The sequence below is a fragment of the Miscanthus floridulus genome, chromosome 8 (genome assembly GCF_019320115.1).
Source record: "Miscanthus floridulus cultivar M001 chromosome 8, ASM1932011v1, whole genome shotgun sequence".
Taxonomy (NCBI): Eukaryota; Viridiplantae; Streptophyta; class Magnoliopsida; order Poales; family Poaceae; genus Miscanthus; species Miscanthus floridulus.
The window spans coordinates 114,097,684-114,117,044 of record NC_089587.1 but is presented as its reverse complement, the minus strand read 5'-3'; the positions used below and the strand labels follow the sequence as shown (position 1 = coordinate 114,117,044).

The window sequence follows — 19,361 nt, the reverse complement described above, 5'->3', positions numbered from 1 at the left end:
GATCTAGGCCGGGCTGGAAGTTTAGTATAATCTAAAGTTGGGCTGAATGGGCTAAAGGATGGGTTTGTTCTTCCTAGTTCCAGTAGAATTTTTGTGTCCTCTCACGAAAAAATAGAATTTTTGCAAGGATTTCAACAGTAGAGGTAGAGAAGATAGCCTGCAAATTCCTTTCGCCTGCAGCCCATTTAGGAGCTGTGATGATCTCGTCCATCCAATCGCCATCGACAGCATTCCTTTGATTTCGTCCGAACAAAAGCGCCGCCCGGGAAACCTTTCCTTCTCCTCCCTCGCCGTTCTCGCGAAGCAGCAGCCAGGGCGCGCGATGAAGAGAAGACGGTGGTGTCCCCGCGCCCGCGCGAGTGAGGGCGGCGGCGGCGGACAGAGACACAGAGTGACGCTGGAGCTTAGCCGACGCAACGAGTTCTTCGCCGGAGCGCGCGTGTGGCCAACACCGCGCGTGGCTCCGTCGAGGATCTCGTGGGTGGCGCACGAGAAGGTGGGCGGCTTGTCGGTGAGCCATTCTTCTCCGCCGCCGCGTGCAGCGACGAGTGCCTCGCCTTCGGGAGGTGCCGCACAGATGGTGGCCGCCGGGATGACGAACTAGTACGTCGACCTTTCCTTCGGATTATAGAGCTTCTATATAGAAATAAAAATTGGGGATTTTGCCTGCATAGGTTTTCAGATTTTGGGGAATTTGGACTTGGAGTTTGCAATTCGACCAAGTATTAATGACTAGTATAATTGATCTGAATTTCCATCGTCACAAGAAAACCAGGCGCGGCATTTGGTGAGGTATATGTAAAAAACTCGAGCGTAGAAGTTGTGTTTGGAGAGGTCTTGGTGGCTCCTGTTTATGACAATCTGAATTTTGTTGACCTAGAGCCCTGATTAATCTTAGCATGTTGAGAGTGAACATGAGCTGCCTGCAGTAAACTAAAGGATTTGAGGATGCTTATTGTGAGATTTCCACATTTGTAAATCTAGAGCAGAATGCGATGATTATAACTGTAGATGGGAGACACAGACATTCAGAGTTTAACATCAATTTACATAGGCAGACACACACACAACTGCAAAGCCATTGATTTCAGCAAGTTTGACCTTTAAGAGCAATAATTGATAAGGTACAATATACTACTCCTCTCCTCCTAATATATGATTTTGTTGAAAATAGCAAGTAATATCTAGGGTTAGCATTGGTTCTAAACTTGTTGAACTGAATGACGTTGAACTGAAATTTGTTCTTAAACACTGAGTCAAGACTATATGGATTAGGCTTCGTCATGCGTATAAACTGTTGCTGCTATTGTATAGTAGTACCCACAACCCTGATGCTTCGCTATTAACCAGAAGGGAAATCACATGTTTTACTTCTATCTGAAATATCTAATATATATAAGATATGTTCTACGGTGCTTGAGAGGTACAATAGTATAACTGCAATCAGTGTGCTTACAAAAATAATCTTCAAAGAATGTAATGTATTTACTATGAAATTTGATTTCACATTCTTTAGCAATTAATGGAAGGTTTTTATATTGGGTAATTTTTTTGCGAGACCCAGTTACAGACGCAGATGCTCAAATACACGCGAGCGCACACTCATCCCTCTAAACGCACGCAGGCACACCCTACCCCTATGAGCACCTCCGAAGAACTGAGTTGGACTATCTAGGTATAAGAAGAACCAGTAAATTGTAAATTGATCAGGCCAATATATTAAAGTATATTCTCTTTTCAGTTATTATATTTTAGAGCTGAAAAATCATTATGGGATTCTTCTTTATGAAGGTAGTACCTACATTTTCTTTCAAATGTAAACAAGGGATTTGATTCAACCTAAGCGGCATTTTACCTTCATGTAGGCATAATATCATGATGTGGCTTAATGTTGGCTTCTTAATGTTGAATATCAAAATATCTGCTTGCCAAAGGTGAATAATTATTTTTGTCCCTTTCTTAATGTACATTTGACCATGTTATAAGCCTTTATATATGTTATAATTCCTTGACACTTTGCAGAAATTTCAAAAGACTAAAAAAACTTCAGCCCACATCAAAACTGAAACCTTGCATTTTGAAAGTTTTTGGTTCATTACCAGCCGGGTCTTATGATTGCACTGATGTGATGAAGGTTGCGGATATAAGTCGTATTGGAAATATTGCACAGAGTACACGGTGGCGGCGTGACGGAGGCACGGAGCGAGAGACCACGATCACGGGTCAGGTGGGGGGCAGCGGGGCGTGGCCGTACCACTCGTTGGCGCGGCGCGCGTAGAGGTAGGCGGCGAGCGCGACGTCGGCGGCGGCCACGGCGACGAGCGTCGCCCCACGCGCACCTTTGCCCCAGAAGCCGGCGCGGCGCATCCGCAGGCGCCGGGCAGCGGCGGTGGCAGCGGGAGACAGCTCCAAGGCCGCGGCCAGAAGGCGCTTCGACCGCGGGCTGAGCCCGCCGGCGCCGCGCAGCTCGGCCAGCGCGTGGCTGATCTCCTCCGGGAGCGCCGCGGCGGCCTCGGTGACGGTGGCCGAGTCCGTGAGCGCGGGCACCTGTGCATCATTAGCAAGCAGCAGAACAGGATCTGTCAAACGGGATGAGGAAGCTAGCTTGTTCTGGAAAGCTCTTTACGTATCCTGGTATAAGCTGTGGTAAGAGCCGTTCGATAGATATCCAATGGCTGAGAAATTTCCGCTGACGTGGCCCAATGGATGGCCTGAGCTTGGCCCTGCTTTCGTCTCAGCCTGTTCTTCTTGTCTAATCTCAGTTTGAGTTTATTTTAACTTATTCTTTATAACTGAGTACTATTGAATCAGCCGAACACCGCGTATCGGCAGTCAGTCGGATTGTTTTAATTTCCACAACGCGTGAGAAGGCTGCTGGATCGTGGATCCACAACGCGTTTTGGGTTCTCGCCTCCCCTTCCCGCCGTTTCATAAATTCCCCGATCCCATCTTCTCCAGCGCGCACTCTGATCCTTTCGCGTTTCTCCTCTATGCCGCCACGCCACTCCACGCCTGCTAATAATCCCTAGCGACCCGCCGCCAGCCGGAGCAACAACAGAGGCGCCGTCCATGGCTGCCCAGCTTGGTCTTACTCCTGGCTACCGTTTCGTCCCCACTGACGAGGAGGTGGTCGGTCAGGCTTCACCTCCTCCCTTGCATCCAGGGCCAGCCCCAACCGCGGAACGACATCATCGTGGACGATCCGCTGAGCGCGCCGCCGTGGGCTCTCCTCGAGAAGCATGGGCGCGCGGAAGCAGGAGGCTTTCTTCTTCGCGGTGGGGCATGCCATGAACGCCAAGGGCAACCGCCAGAAGCGGACCTGCAAGGGACACGGGACCTGGGAAGGGCAGGGCAAGAGGAAGCGCCAGGAAGAAGGCAAGGAGAAGGAAAGCAAGAAGCGCTTGCGCGTGAGCGTGTGCGGCAGCTCCAAGGAGATCGAGTGGGAGAAGTACTTGCTCAACTTCCAAGAGCACGGTGTCAATGGCAGCACGGGCTGGGTCATGCACGAGTACTCCATCACTTCCCCACCCGAGTTCGCCCAGTCGCCGATGAGGGTGTACTGCATCCGCCACAGCGGCCACGGCAAGAACGCCAAGAAGCACAGCAGGGATGCACAAGATTGGGGCAGCGACGACGAGGACGAGGAGGAAGTGGACGACGCTTCCGTGGAGGAAGATCCTGCCCTGTTCATCGGTGAGTACCCACTGGCACCGCGGGCCGAGTACGTCACTTCTCTTCCTGTGGCGGCAGATGATGTTGTCAATGCCAATCCTGCTGATGGGGCGGCCGCAGGAGCAGGCAATGATCAAGACTTGCCCAGGCTGGTGGAGGACGATGACTGTTTCGTTTTCATGAACTCTTTATCTGATTTGGTGCCTGGTTTTGACTTGTCGCAGTGGGACGATGGTGCCGGATGCATGATCAAACACGCCATGCATAAATTCATTTAACTTCTTAATTTGTTGTAGCTTGAGATAGCTAATTGCAGTATCTGTTGCTTTTGTGTGTTGGAGGATTCTCCGATTCTTAGGTGCTGCCTTTATTTTTGTGAAACTGAGTTTGTACTGCCTTATTAACACTAGTTAGTTTAACCTTCTTGACTTGTCTTAAAGATACGTGATGAGAACTTATTTGTGATCATTGGTGGATGTGGACACGATTCAAAATCTGTTTCTGTCTCTGATATCCTTTTTTTTTTACTATTTTCAGTTCTACTTAAATATGATGAATGATACTGAAAGAACCATGACAAATGCTGCAGAAGGTTATGGAGTTGTGAACTCCTCAATTATCATCAATCAGTAACAGTTTGAGCAAATAAACAGAACCTTGAAGCTAATGGTACTCACTAAGGATGCGGATCTTGTCAACTCAGTTGATTATACTAAGTGCTCGTGTGCCTACTTATCTGTTTAATTATCAATTTTTATATTTGACCACTACACCATTAGTGGAGAAGAAGAAACAAGATTAGGAACATGTCTTGTTTCTTGGAATCAGATTGCATTTGTGTGTGATTATTAGTGAATACCTTATTGCTTGCTCAAGAAATATTTATTCTTGCCAAAGTTAACATACAGATTAGGGGCTCATGTTGGGTTTCAACTCTAGCCTACCCCAACTTGATTGGGACTAAAATGCTTTGTTGTTGTTGTTGTTGCTGCTGCTGCCAAAGTTAACATACAAACCATTTATCGGATGGTTTAGATAATTACACATTTCTTTCATGAAACGTTGAGTTTATATGTTTGAAGGGAGGTAATTAGATGTGCAGTTTTCTTATCTTCTCATCAGGTGTCATCATCTACCTAGCTAACTTTTATCTAAAAAAAATAATCTAGTTCCCTAATGAGAAAGCATGTCCTTTTGTTTGCTCAGATTGGAGTGAGAAATGGGGATGGAGTTTCCAAGGGTTCAGTTGTGAATAGCCAGATGGATTGTATCAAACTAAGGACCTCTGTTGCTTTGGCAATGGATGTTGTGTCAGCTTTACCTCTGTGATATTTCTTTGAGGCAAGAATCAATATTTTGAATTCATCCTATAACCTCTTTTCTATTCTTTTGATGTGACATCTAATATGTCATACAAACAGCCACTGCTCACATAACTCCAATGCCCTTTGGTAAGTCATGAGTTTTTTTTTTTGACGACAGGTGAACGTGAAAAGGAGAAGCTTCATTATTTTGCTTCTCCTGAAAGGAAGAGAACATCTTTACCAGTACAATCAGAAGGAGAGTAGGGCTGTTCTAGAGGTGAGGAAGTCTACACTGAAGCTTTCCTTAACAACATTCGTTTCATAGATGGCGCTTGGCATGCACAATAATTTTGGCAATAATAATACCAATTTTTGTCTTCAGTTACTTTCCATGGCTCAGTAGTGACATGATTTTTTTGGTGTTTTTAGGTATTGAAGGATTTTCCTTGAGTCCATATGCCTTTTGAATGGCTGGTGCATCCAACACCTGCCACTGAAGAAAAGATCCTTTTCCATCTCATCATCCCCATTGGCACATCCAAATCAAATCCAGTTGACTGTTAGCATTGTAGCATGGCTTACTCCATTCGAGAGAACCCGGCATGGTCTCTGCTCTACATGGCTGACCAGGCTCAATCCAAAGAAATGTATGTTCTGCTTCAATTAGCTTACAGTTAGTATCCTCTCTTCTGCTTAACTTCAGTTAGCTACGCAGTTCAGTAGTTAGTAGTACTGCTGTGTACCTCCTTGTGAGGCTGCGAGTGCTATGGCTTCATGAATAACGTCGAGTATTTGAGGATCAGTGCCACCACTGATACGGCGTGCTTTGCTGCGGAGGTAGTAGGGGGGCGAAGCTTGGGCGCGAGGTCCTAAATCACGGCGTCGAGTTGGAGGCGCCGTGATCGAGCAGATTGTAGGGCAGTAGCACGGCAGAGGTAAGTGACGCCTGGGCGCCCAGGGAAGAGATTAATCTTAATCCCAGGCTGCTTTATTCAATCGTAATTATGTAGTACTTATACAAGCAATCCTCAACCAACTAGACTCTGACTTCCGCAAATAACAAACTGACTTAAATAAATAACAAACTAAAGATAATAGTCCTAGATTCTAGGACTTGCTAACCGACTTGGCTTGGTGATCCCGAACCAGCATTATCGTAGCAACTCCGGACTCTAGACACGGTTCCTGCGCTCGTACGTATTACCGATCATAACATCTCTCCCCTCCTTGGGAAACAGCTCGTCCTCGAGCTGGAACGAGGGGAAACGAGCACGGAACTCGTTCACCGGCTCCCATGTGGCGTCGTCTTCAGGTAAGGAGTCCCACTTGATCAACACGTGCCAGACGCCGCGGCGAAGCTGAGAACGCAGAGCACGTTCTGGACGATGAAGCAGACGACCATTATGGAGAGGAGGCAGCGCCGGTGTAGACATAGGAGGGGTGCTCTTGAAGGGCTTGAGAACGCCGATATGAAAAATGTCATGGATCCGGGCTCCCTCTGGCAGACGCAGGCGATAGGCGACCTCGCCCACGCGTTCCACAATCTGAAACGGGCCTGCATAGCGGGGGCTGAGCTTCCCATGCACACCCGGCAGAAGGGACTGAGCTGGTCGGTTCAGAAGGCGCAGGAGAACCCAATCGTTGACCTTGAACTGCAGAGCCCGGTGTCGGGCATCATAGTGCTTCTTGGCGTATTCCTGCGCCTGGAGTAGCCGGTCGCGAACTTCTGCGAGGAACGTGTCACGGTCTGTCAAGAGCCTGTCCACGGTGTCAGTCCGTGCTGTTCCAGTTGTGTATGGAAGAAGGACCGGTGGGGCACGGCCATAAACCACTTCGAATGGAGTCGTTCGGAGTGCGGAGTGGTAACTTGTGTTGTAACAATATTCAGCCCACGGCAACCAGTCCAACCAAGTCCTCGGGCGATCACCAGTGAGACACCTCAAGTACATTGCAATGGTCCGATTGACGACCTCGGACTGCCCGTCGGTTTGAGGGTGGAAGGCAATACTCATTCGCAACTTGACCCCGGCGAGCTTGAAGAGGTCGCGCCAGACGTGGCCTGTGAACACCGGGTCATGGTCACTTACAATGGAGGCCGGAAACCCATGCAGCCGGACTATGCCGTCAAAGAACGCCCTTGCCACCGTTGCTGCTGTGTAGGGGTGACTTAAAGGGAGGAAGTGCGCCTGCTTCGAGAACCGGTCGACCACTGTCAAGATGACACTCTTCCCATGAACGCGGGGAAGGCCCTCCACAAAATCCATGGAGATGTCAGACCAGACCTGGGAGGGGACTTCCAAAGGTTGAAGGAGGCCGGCGGGGTGCAGATGCTCCGTTTTGTTGCGCTGGCAAGTGAAACAAGAACGGACAAATTCTTTGACAAGGCGACGGTCGTGGTCGACCACAAACTCCCGGCGTAGACGATGGCGGGTTTTTTCTGAGCCTTCATGACCCACGCCGTGGGCTAACTGGAGGACCTCGGGCAAGAGTGCAGACCCTGCTGGAATGAAGACACGGCCGCCCCGCTTGATCAGTCCATCAGTGACTTGCCAGGGCTCGCTGCGTGCAGCTACCACGGAGTCCCGGAGGGCGCGAAGCTCGTCGTTGACTTGAAGCTCATGACGAAGGTCCGTGAACAGCTGGAAAGTTGGCTCGGACATGGATTGAAGCTGCAGGTCAACATCAGTACGTCGTGATAATGCATCTGTGACCACATTGAGACTGCCTGGTCGATACTCCACCCCAAAATCATATCCGAACAACTTGCTCACCCATTGGTGTTGGGGCACAGTAGAGAGGCGTTGATCAAGTAGGAATTTGAGGGCATAATGATCTGTGCGCACAACAAACTGTCGTTCCCATAAATATGGTCGCCAGTGCCGGACCGCTTGGACGAGACCAATAAGCTCCCGCTCGTAAGCTGCTAATTTGAGATGCCTAGCTGCAAAAGGACGGCTGAAAAATGCAAGGGCCCCGGCACCTTGATGAAGAACTGCACCAAAACCCGTCCCGGATGCATCGCAGTCGACGACGAAAGTCTTGTCGAAATCCGGCAGATGAAGCACAGGCGCCGCCGAGAGCGCCTTCTTGAGGGCATCAAATGCTTCAGTGGCTGCTGGTGTCCAGAGGAACCCTTCTTTCTTGAGCAGCGTGGTCAGGGGAGCAGCCACTGTGCCGTAATTCTTGATAAAGCGGCGGTAGTAGCCTGCGAGGCCGAGGAACCCACGCATCCCGCGCACCGTGGCAGGCTGTGGCCAGCTGGTGATGGCCGCCACCTTATCCTGATCCATAGTGACCTCGGCCGCTAAAATGACGTGCCCCAGGTACTGTACTGAGGTAGTAGCAAAAGAGCACTTGGAACGCTTGAGCCGGAGTTGATGTTCGCGTAGCGCAGTGAGGACAGCATTGAGCTGTTGCAAATGTGTCGACCAAGACGGGCTATAAATCAAGATGTCGTCAAAAAATACGAGTACGAACTTACGCAAGAACGGCCGGAGCACGGTGTTCATTAGGCTTTGGAATGTCGCCGGCGCATTTGAGAGTCCGAACGGCATCACCAAAAATTCGAAATGACCTTCATGAGTGCGGAATGCTGTCTTCTCTATGTCCGCTGCGTGCATACGGACTTGATGATAGCCCGACCGCAGATCCAACTTTGTAAAGAATCGTGCCCCTTGTAATTCGTCAATCAGCTCCTCAACCACGGGAATAGGGAACTTGTCCTTGACGGTGACCTTGTTCAGAGCGCGGTAATCAACACAAAAGCGCCACGAGCCGTCGTGCTTCTTGACGAGGAGTACCGGAGCGGAGAACGCTGCTGTACTTGGACGGATGACGCCCTGCTGCAGCATCGCGGCACATTGTGACTCCAGCTCGTCCTTCTGGAGCTGGGGATATCGATATGGTCGCACAGCCACCGGAGTCGTGTTTGGAAGAAGATGTATGCGGTGATCACAGGCACGAGCGGGAGGTAAGCCTTCAGGTGTGGCGAAAAGATCGTCAAAGGACAAGAGCAGCTTGTCCAATAGAGGGCTGTCTGTACTGGCCGTGACTTCCTGGAGTGCATTGAGGCGGTGTGTAGACTGCACGTCCCACCGAGTAGAACCGATGCCGCGCCAAAACACTCGCTTGCCTCTTCTGGTGAATGCCATACAAAGGTCGTCGAAGTCCCATAGAATCGGTCCCAGCGTGCGCAAGAAGTTGACACCGAGGACCATGTCCCACTTATCCATAGGAATTGTGTAGCAATCAACTGAGAATACCTCGTCGGCAATACGAATGCCCACGTCGTGGGCAAGACCGCGACACGCAACGCGGTCACCATTGGCCACGACGACGCCGGTACCCGGGCATGGTTCGAAGTGGATGCCAACGCGCCGAGCTATGTCCCCACTGATGAACGTGTGAGTCGATCCTGAATCCAGCAAGGCCAAACACTGGATGTCCCCAAGCTGAACAGACACCTGCATGGTGTCTTCAGTCCGGATCCCGGCGATAGCTGACAGGGAGATCGTGGGAGTTTCTTGGCCCGCAGGTTGTGCCTGGTCCTCTTCAGCAGCCGTCTCAGGTTCGTGAACAATATAATCAGCAACTTCCAAAAAAAAGAGACGCGCACACTTATGGCCCTGGACATACGGCTCATCACAATTGTAGCACAACCCGAGCTTGCGGCGTTCTGACATCTCCGCCGGGGTGAGGAACTTGAAGGCCCACGCCGGAGGTTGTGAGGACGAGACAGCCTGTGACGATGCACCACCGGTCCTTCTTCCATACACAACTAGAACAGCACGGACTGACACCGTGGACAGGCTCTTGACAGACCGTGACACGTTCCTCGCAGAAGTTCGCGACCGGCTACTCCAGGCACAGGAATACGCCAAGAAGCACTATGATGCCCGACACCGGGCTCTGCAGTTCAAGGTCGACGATTGGGTTCTCCTCCGCCTTCTGAACCGACCAGCTCAGTCCCTTCTGCCGGGTGTGCGTGGGAAGCTCAGCCCCCGCTATGCAGGCCCGTTTCAGATTGTGGAACGCGTGGGCGAGGTCGCCTATCGCCTGCGTCTGCCAGAGGGAGCCCGGATCCATGACGTTTTTCATATCGGCGTTCTCAAGCCCTTCAAGGGCACCCCTCCTATGTCTACACCGGCGCTGCCTCCTCTCCATAATGGTTGTCTGCTTCATCGTCCAGAACGTGCTCTGCGTTCTCAGCTTCGTCGCGGCGTCTGGCACGTGTTGATCAAGTGGGACTCCTTACCTGAAGACGACGCCACATGGGAGCCGGTGAACGAGTTCCGTGCTCGTTTCCCCTCGTTCCAGCTCGAGGACGAGCTGTTTCCCAAGGAGGGGAGCGATGTTATGATCGGTAATACGTACGAGCGCAGGAACCGTGTCTAGAGTCCGGAGTTGCTACGATAATGCTGGTTCGGGATCACCAAGCCAAGTCGGTTAGCAAGTCCTAGAATCTAGGACTATTATCTTTAGTTTGTTATTTATTTAAGTCAGTTTGTTATTTGCGGAAGTCAGAGTCTAGTCGGTTGAGGATTGCTTGTATAAGTACTACATAATTACGATTGAATAAAGCAGCCTTGGATTAAGATTAATCTCTTCCCTGGGCGCCCAGGCGTCACTTACCTCTGCCGTGCTACTGCCCTACAATCTGCTCGATCACGGCGCCTCCAACTCGATGCCGTGATTCAGGACCTCGCGCCCAAGCTTCGCCCCCCTACTACCTCCGCAGCAAAGCACGCCGTATCAATCAAGCTTGGGCGCGAGGTCCTGAATCACGGCGTCGAGTTGGAGGCGCCGTGATCGAGCAGATTGTAGGGCAGTAGCACGGCAGAGGTAAGTGACGCCTGGGCGCCCAGGGAAGAGATTAATCTTAATCCCAGGCTGCTTTATTCAATCGTAATTATGTAGTACTTATACAAGCAATCCTCAACCGACTAGACTCTGACTTCCGCAAATAACAAACTGACTTAAATAAATAACAAACTAAAGATAATAGTCCTAGATTCTAGGACTTGCTAACCGACTTGGCTTGGTGATCCCGAACCAGCATTATCGTAGCAACTCCGGACTCTAGACACGGTTCCTGCGCTCGTACGTATTACCGATCATAACAACAACAATAAGGGATCTGAAACATAACAGGTTCTTGCCATTGCGTTAAAAAAGAAGATGAACAGGTCATGACTTGTTAGGCAACGCGACAACAATAGAAACTTTTGCTACTCTTCCATCAGTGCCCAATTATTTTTTTTTGTCATTGCTGTCAGTTGAATACAATACATGATATTTTTTTTAATGATCTACTTTTGACTTGATGCCATTGGCAAAAGACAAATACTACTACTGGAAGAGTCATAAAAGAGAATTAATCAATCTTTAGATTGCAGAACAGTGAATAAGGTTTGAATGAATGGCGGGAACAGATTCAATTGTTTGCTGGTAGTTGCTATTGATAGATGTTTTGCTACTAGTTGACAGTATCATTTTGATGTTTCTTCAAACAGTGCTCCTGATAGTGCACCTGACCCAACTGCAACATCTGGTCCGGCTCCTACTGCTGCTGCAATGTAAGTTTTACATATTGAGAATTCTGATCAGTTTTCCCTGTTGAATTCCCACCTTCATGTTATGCTACTAGTTTACTGTATCAGCTTCTTCAAACAGTGCACCTGACCCAACTGCAACATCTGATCCAGCCTCTACTGTTGCTTCAATGTAAGTTCTCCCTGTTGAATTTTTGAATTCTGATCAGTTTCCCTGTTGAATTCCCACTTTTTTTTTTTTGATAAGGGTTGAATTCCCACTTTTATTTGTTGATTGGTAAGACATGAATTTTTCCAGCTGACCTCCCACTCTTATTTGTTGATTGGCAAGACATGAAAATATGAAATGGCATTCAATAGTACTTGGTTTGATTTTAGCAACAACATTGAAGCGAATCCTTATGGTCAAGCTGTGCCAAACCTTGTTGCTAGTGGTAATCTAGAAGCAACGGTTCAATCAATTCTTGAAATGGGTGGAGGTGCATGGGATCAGGGCACCGTTGTGCGGGCTCTACAAGCTGCATACAACAACCTGGAGCGGACTGTTGAATATTTATATTCTGTAAGGACTGTTTCACCTTTTCCGGCAGTTTTTTTTTACTTTGTTAATGTAGTTCCTGGTGGGATTATCCAAACTGTTTCTCTCGAGAAATAGTAGAATCCCTACTAAACAGAAATTGTTCTGGAGAGAAACAAGAATTCCTGCCAATGATTTTTGGATTCAGAGTCACCACTAATGTTTCTGGGATTCACCTAAGAATCAGAAAGCAGAAAAACCAGTTTCTCTATAGAAACGTTTCTTTGAGAAACCAAATCCCTGCCTAATGCATCCTAAAGTTTGTTGGGACCACTGGACCAGTCAAATGGATGGAGAATTAGCGCTTGAGTTTTACTGAAAGAAGGTGTTAATTTGTGCTTAGTACTGGTCCATTTTATACCTCATAATTTTCCTAATCATCTTTCAAAATATGATGTGTATGTGATTATAGTGACTATCCTCTTAGCATTTGTGAGCACACCATCATGTCAACTTTTCTTTCTTTTGCCCAAAGCACAAAAGGATACTGACTAAACCTAATGAATACAAAGTTCCTACAAGTAACTTCAATCAGTGTCTGTAGTTTCATTGTTTGCTATTCTTTCTAATTATGGAAAGCAGTATCTATAGCAGTTGACTGCATGCTTTCTGATTTCTAAAAACTGTTCTTTGCTATGCTATAGATCTTGATCTGGCGCAATTTTAGCTTGTTATATTTCAACTGTCAGCCACTAAAGTCAATGCCTCTGTGACATAGGGGGTTTCTGAGCAGGTAGAGTTCCCTGCTGCTCTTGCAGCCCCTCCTGCAAGCGGCCAACTAGTTGATCCAGTTCAGGCTCCACAATCAGCACAACCTGCAATTCCATCATCTGTACCTAATGCTAATACCCTGGACCCGTTTCCTCAAGTTCTCTCCCTCCCTTCCTCATCCTCTCATTGTTTCAAACTCATGTCCAATTCTATCCACAGGCCTTTCAAATGCTTCTTTAAATGAAGGTGGTGGAAATCTTGATGTTCTACGAAACAATACACAATTCAGAGGTTTGCTTTCCTTGGTGCAGGCTAACCCTCAAATCTTTTCATTCTAGTTATCTATTTCTTACGGGCATGTTCATTATGTGAAAATGGGTGGAACGAGTTGCCTCCTTGGAGGGCTCGGCTTTGTGTTAATATAGCTAGGAACAGCCCCTAGCGTGGCTTGTACAACAATCACGAGTTACCAGAGATAATAACCAACAAACTACTTGACTTACGAGTCAAGACTCTAACAACCTAAGCCGATAGACTCAACATCGTCTAACACCCCCTCTCAATCTCAGCCACTTACGAGGTTAAGATTGGTTCTAATCTACCGCATCTTGATAGCCGCAAGAGGCTTAGTAAAACCATCAGCAATCTGATCTCCCTATATATCCATTGTCACACCATAGCCGAGCCATAGGAGGATGGTGAATCCCAAGTTCTGTCAACAACTTCTGAACCCACATCATTTCAATAGTTGCATTGGCTAGTGCCTTATACTTAGCCTCTGTGCTTGATCAAGAGACAATTGCTTGTTTCTTGGCACTCCACGAAATCAAAAGTTATCTCCAAGAAACACAGCAAAACCACCAGTGGATCTTCGATCATCTACACAACCCGCCCAATCCGCATCTAAGAATGCACTAACCATCATAGACTTTGACCTTCCAATTCTAAGCCCAAGATTAATTGTCCCACGAATGTACCTCGGGATCCGTTTCACAGCGCTCCAATGAACTGTAGTAGGGGCATGTAGAAACTGACACACTTTATTCACGTTTAAAGAAATGTTGGACCGTGTAAGTGTAAGGTACTACAATGCACCAACCAAAATCCTGTATCTTGTAGAATCCTCGGGACCAAGCCTTTCACCTTCAACAATACTAAGCTTCTCGGTGCCTGACAAAGGCGTGTCTATAGACTTGCAGTTGTCCATTCCGGACCGTGAGATGATATATGCAGCATATCTCTCTTGGGTGAGTACTAGACTGTCCCAAGTCCTCTTGACTTCTATGCTCAGAAAATAGTGAAGATCTCCCATGTCCTTCAATGCAAATTCACATTGCAAGTCAATGAGCAAAGCATCCATCATCTCCTGAGAAGAGCTAGCTACAATAATGTCATTAACATAAACCAAAACAAACAAGGTATGTTTCCCTTCGTTATAATAGAACAGAGAAGTATTGGCTTTAGAAGGTATAAAGCCTAGAGTCTCCAATTTCCCACACAACCGTGCATACCACGCACGTGGAGCTTGTTTCAAACCATAGATCGCCTTATCCAGCTTGCACACATAATCGGGATGCAATTTCTCTGCTGGAGGTTGATGCATGTAGACCTCTTCTTCTAACACACCATAGAGAAAAGCATTCTAGACATCTAGCTGCCGAAGGGACCAACCTTTTGAGACTGCAATCGACAAGATGAGGCAAATTGTCGCTGCCTTGACCACATGACTGAATGTGTCCTTGTAGTCTATGCCATACCGCTGTTTATACCCCTTGGCCACCAACCGTGCCTTGTAACTCTCAATTGAGCCATCAACCTTCTGTTTCACCTTATACACCCACTTGCAACCTATAACATTTTTGCCTCTAGAGGGAGGTACAAGATGCCAAGTTTTGTTGTGAATCAGCGCTTGATGTTCACTGTCCATCGTCGTAACCCATTTCTGATCTCCAAGTGCCTCGTCAATGGTTGTAGGCTCCTCTGCCGAAGAAGTAGCAAGCATACACCACGTCATGGTACCATCAGAGTAGGTTTTAGGTTTACCGATACCTCGTTGGAGCCATGTAGTTGGGCGATGACCTGCTGGAGCAGCAGGGGAGATCGCAACAGTATCGTCCGCATCGGATCCAGCAGCAGCCCAAGCCGATCCGAGGGGCAGATCTGCTTCGATTGATAGACTCGTCAGCTACCCCCTCGCTCGGATCAGGCTGTGCGGCCACACGCACACCTGCAGAAGGGGGTGACGAAGACGTAGCCACAGATGATCTGCCCGCTGGGACCGCCGCCCTGCAGATCCCGAGGGCGATATGGCGGCGGATTCAGCGGTTGCGTTAGCCCTGATTCCCATGCTCCCTCCAGCGGGGGAACACATGAAATATGGTCTGTTTGACGCCGATTTTCCACCAAACAATACTGTGTTTTCACCTGTATTCAACATATCTCCAACAGACCTTGGCACAGCATTAGTAGTCACAGGAGAAACCGAATGCCGATCACGCAAAGTTGCATCCCCATAACTAGAAGATGGATTTAGGAGAATATCGGGTAGAAGGGCCAACTCAGCTCGCAACCGAGCGCCAGCATTGGGACAAAGCAAGGCAAAAGGGAGCACATGCTCGTCGAACACTACATCTCTAGTCCTTAGATATGTAAATGCGCCCCTCGGCAGGGTCTAGACATTTGAACCCCTTGTGCAAGTTACTGTAACCCACAAAAACACATTGTTTGGAGAGGAATTAGAGTTTTCTGGAATTATATGGGCGATTTGGTCAACAGGCGCAGCCAAACGTGCGAAGGAACATATAGTCAGGTTGTTGGCCAAGAAGATGAGCAAAGGGTGCATGATTATCAATGACTTTAGAAGGTAGGCGATTGATGAGAAAATCAGCAGTAACGAAAGCTTCATCCCAAAACTTAAGTGGCATAGACGCATGAACAAGAAGGGAGAGCCCCATCTCAACAATGTGACGGTGTTTGCGCTCGGCAAAGCCGTTCTGTAGATGTGCATGAGGACAGGAAACGTGATGGGCGATACCTATGCGTTTGATGGACTTCAGGGCCTGATACCCCCTCCCCAATCGGCCTGTATGGCTAAAATCTTGCGATTGAATTGATTTTCCACAAGATTATGAAAATCATGAAAACATTGAAAAACTTCAGAGTTATGAAGCAATAGATAGATCCAAGTGAACTTGCTATGATCAACGATGAAACTAACATAATAATTATGACGTCCAACTGAGGTGACCCCATACATCTGAGAAAATAAGGTCCATAGGACTAGAGGACACACTAGTGGACCGAGGATAGGGCAATTGATGACTCTCACCCTTTTGACATTCATCACACACACTATTATTGCTCAAACATTTAACAAAAGGGAGCTTGTGGCGACTAAGAACTTGATGGACTATAGGAGTGGAAGCATGCCCTAGTCTATGATGCCACAAGGATGCAAACGGCTTGACAATGCCGAGCACTTATTTGGGGATGACTTTGAGGGGTAGAGACCTCCTTTACATCTGCCTTTGAGGAGTGTTCTCCTCGTCTCCTACTTCTTAATAGAACAATGATTGCGGTGAAACTCAAGAAACACATTGTTATCACGTGTGAGGAAATTTACAGAAACAAGATTCTTGCTGGCTTTTGGAACATAAAGAATGTTTTTGAGTTGGATATTACTAGTAGGGGATCGCAAAATTCTATGACCAACATGGTTAATCTGCATACCTAAACCATTTGGCGCATGAACCTGTTCACCGCCATGGTACTTTTCACGCACCCTCAGCTTGTCTAGCTCGCTGGTGATGTGGTCGGTGGCGCCGAAGTCCATGTACCAGTTGGTGTCGACGCCATAGGAGGTTGTTGCAAAGGAAGTAGTCTTCTGCGGAGGCCAGGTGAAGGAAGCGTCGAATCTTTTGTAGCACCGAAGGATCGTGTGTCCATCTTTGCCACACAACTGGCAGACGATACCCGAGGGTGCCCCACCGTGAGAGCGCCCGTCGCCACGACCTCCCTGTCCGCGACCAGAGCCACGACCAGCACCACGACCGCGAGGGTTGTTGTTGTTGTTGCGGCCACAGCCTCCCTTTGTGGCCATGTTGGCGGAGGATTGGTAGCGGGTCATGGTGCTGGTCGTGGCTCTGGATTTTGCAGGACAATAAAAAATGTACCTACAATATGTAGTGTAGATTCGTGCGTATCTGAAAAAGTTACTCAATGTGTCCCTAGCCTTAACAAGAGCATTGGGTGAGGGTTTTTGGCAGTTTTGCAAGCATAAAGCATAGCAACAAGGAAAATAACAATGCAGATGATAATTATGTGCAATGATGTGAATGCACCAGTTATACAAATAATTATGTGCGTAGTAAAATACTGTCTTGCTTTTACCATATCATTAGCACAGGCATACTACTAGTATCTACATAAAATCAGATTAGTTGATTTTTATTTGGATCCATTAGCACTAAAAATTAGCTAGCTAATAGCTAATAGTTTAGCTAGCTAATTTTTATCATGACTATTTGGATCCACTCGCTGGATAGTGAGTTGAAGGTGTATATGAACTATTAGCACCTATTAGCAATTCTAAACCTGCTAATGGAACTAATAGTTAGCAGCCCTTCAGCTAATAATTAGCAGGTTTATTAGTAAGTCTGTTTGGATTCATTAGTATTAGTTTTAGTTGCTATTTTTTAGTGCTAATGGACCATAGTCTCACAGGGCTGTGAGAGTGGAGATCGGTGGTGAAGGTCACCAATTGTGGAGGATGCACGTCATCTACGTGTCTTGCAGGGGGAAGCCTACACGGAGGGATGACGTCGATGCGCCTGAGCGAAGGCATGCCGCCACCGCGGACACCCTCACGAAGGAGGGGAATTTGTTGAGGGTGAGCACACCTAGCTCGGCGTCGCTGGTACTGGAAGGTAGTGGTTGAGTAATGAGTATGGAGGGATTAAAGGCTGGGAACATCTGATAGAGGCTTGACGGTAACATCCATAGAGGACCCAAAACTTAAATTATAAATATGATGACGGTAACAATGATAGAGGCTTGACTGTAACATTGATAGAGAACCCAAAACAAAATTATGAATATGACGGTAACAATTGTAGGTTAAGTGAAGAAATTTAAATAAGAATGGTAGGCAACAAGTAGCATTTTGCTTTATTTGTCAATTTTTTTTTGTAATTATAAAATCAAGTAGAGAATAAAATAGGTAGGTATAACATAGGCAAGAATAGCTCCTGAAAATAATATAGTTATCAAAAAATATTTATAATTAAATATATCAATTTATATAATATTTTTCATGAAATTATAAATTATATAAAATAATTTACATCAAAAAAATATTAAAGTATTAAAATAATTTGCAAAAACAAATATATTAGGTTTAAACTAAATTAGAAAAGTACCAAAATTACTATAATATTTATGAAACGTTAATAGTATTGAATGAATATTAAAGGTTACTTATAGGTTGTTACAAAAACCGTCCAACTTGTAAATATTATGTTGGTTTCGTTAAACAGATGTCCTTGATCTGTAGGCCTTTGCTTCAAGATAACTGGGGAAACAAAATCCACAGATCATGCAGCTGATCCAGGAAAACCTAGCTGAGTTCCTGCGTTTAATCAATGATGATCCTGCTGATGGAGCTGTAGGCTATATAGAATTAGCATCTCTACATGGCAGTATTTTTCTAGTGATATTTGTGTTGTGTGCTAGATGTTCTTGGTATCTTGAACCAGGAGCTTGCTAGATCAGTTCGGTGGTTCTGGAATGCATTGAACAAGTTTGATGACGAAGCTCAACAATAGGATGGCAGATTGTTTGGGAGGTGCATGATGGGCGCAGATGTAATGCTGGAACCCACCCATTGGATTCCAATTGCAGCATGAGTCTTTTGAAGGCTGATTGCCCCCCGTTTTAGGGTGTTGTGGGTTGAGATATATTTTGAGTTCTTCTCAATCATCCCTTTTTTTTTCTCTGTTTATGTTTATGTACGTAATTCTCAATCATCTCCAGACATTACATTGTTAGCGGTTGGTTAACTGAATCTGATGATATATAGTAGATCAATGAACTCCTATTTGTCAGTCCAAGGTGAATGGCATGGCCGCATGGGAATATCGAGTGTTGCTTATCATTTCTGTTGTACTGTATTTGCAAGGTGCGCGCCTTGGTACATGTAGTCCGTGCGGATATAGACACAAACAGTCAAACACGTATTGCACGCGATGACGTTTCTGCAGGTGCTGTTGTTCACTTCGAGGGTGACAACACGTGCTCGATACCCTGTCCTTGGCATCGAAACAGACATTGATATACTTGTGTGAAGCTGTTGGCGCTGGGTGCAGCTCGGATTTGAGTTGCGATAATGATACAGTTAAGATGTCCGGACGAACGCCTCCCTCCGTCTACTCCCGCTCGTCCAGCGACCCTATCCGCTCGTCTTGACCACGCGTCCCGATGCTCGCTGCGCCGTTTGCTCCCTGTGTCGCCGTACCCATCCGCCCACCCTACTCCACCTCGCCGCTGCCG

General features: G+C 47.1%; 2 protein-coding genes across 28 annotated transcripts; one reads left to right on the top strand and one right to left on the bottom strand.

Moving 5' to 3' along the window:
• The first annotated feature begins 262 nt into the window (after positions 1–262).
• On the top strand, positions 263–18,901 carry LOC136477187 (probable ubiquitin receptor RAD23). 27 transcript variants are annotated; one of them, XM_066475265.1, is made up of 13 exons: positions 263–603; positions 675–792; positions 881–1,124; positions 1,866–1,934; positions 4,210–4,341; positions 4,879–5,013; positions 5,155–5,253; positions 5,406–5,623; positions 11,489–11,551; positions 11,649–11,699; positions 11,960–12,089; positions 17,530–17,740; positions 18,367–18,901. In XM_066475265.1, exons 8-13 carry the CDS (start codon positions 5,550–5,552, stop codon positions 18,435–18,437), a joined length of 600 nt encoding a protein of 199 aa, XP_066331362.1. In that variant the 5' UTR covers positions 263–603; positions 675–792; positions 881–1,124; positions 1,866–1,934; positions 4,210–4,341; positions 4,879–5,013; positions 5,155–5,253; positions 5,406–5,549; the 3' UTR covers positions 18,438–18,901. The 27 variants fall into 27 exon arrangements, 10 of the variants coding, with proteins under 10 accessions (XP_066331362.1, XP_066331360.1, XP_066331359.1 ...); XM_066475263.1 differs by lacking the exons at positions 675–792; positions 881–1,124; XM_066475264.1 differs by lacking the exons at positions 263–603; positions 675–792; positions 881–1,124; positions 1,866–1,934 and adding exons at positions 2,549–3,693; positions 3,897–4,030.
• Positions 1,964–3,071, bottom strand: LOC136469743 (uncharacterized). Its single transcript, XM_066467817.1, has 2 exons — positions 3,057–3,071; positions 1,964–2,610 (listed from the first exon to the last, which is right to left on the bottom strand). Exons 1-2 carry the CDS (start codon positions 3,069–3,071, stop codon positions 2,224–2,226), a joined length of 402 nt encoding a protein of 133 aa, XP_066323914.1. The 3' UTR covers positions 1,964–2,223.
• Positions 18,902–19,361: the final 460 nt, after the last annotated feature.

Bases quoted from the DNA above. Each gene is read 5' to 3' on its own strand.
- LOC136477187 (XM_066475262.1), top strand. From the start codon at position 5,550: ATGGCTTACTCCATTCGAGAGAACCCGGCATGGTCTCTGCTCTACATG. The intron at 11,552-11,648 runs GTAAGTTTTACA...TTCTTCAAACAG, and splicing joins GCTCCTACTGCTGCTGCAAT to TGCACCTGACCCAACTGCAA. The intron at 11,700-11,959 runs GTAAGTTCTCCC...CCTTGTTGCTAG, and splicing joins GCCTCTACTGTTGCTTCAAT to TGGTAATCTAGAAGCAACGG.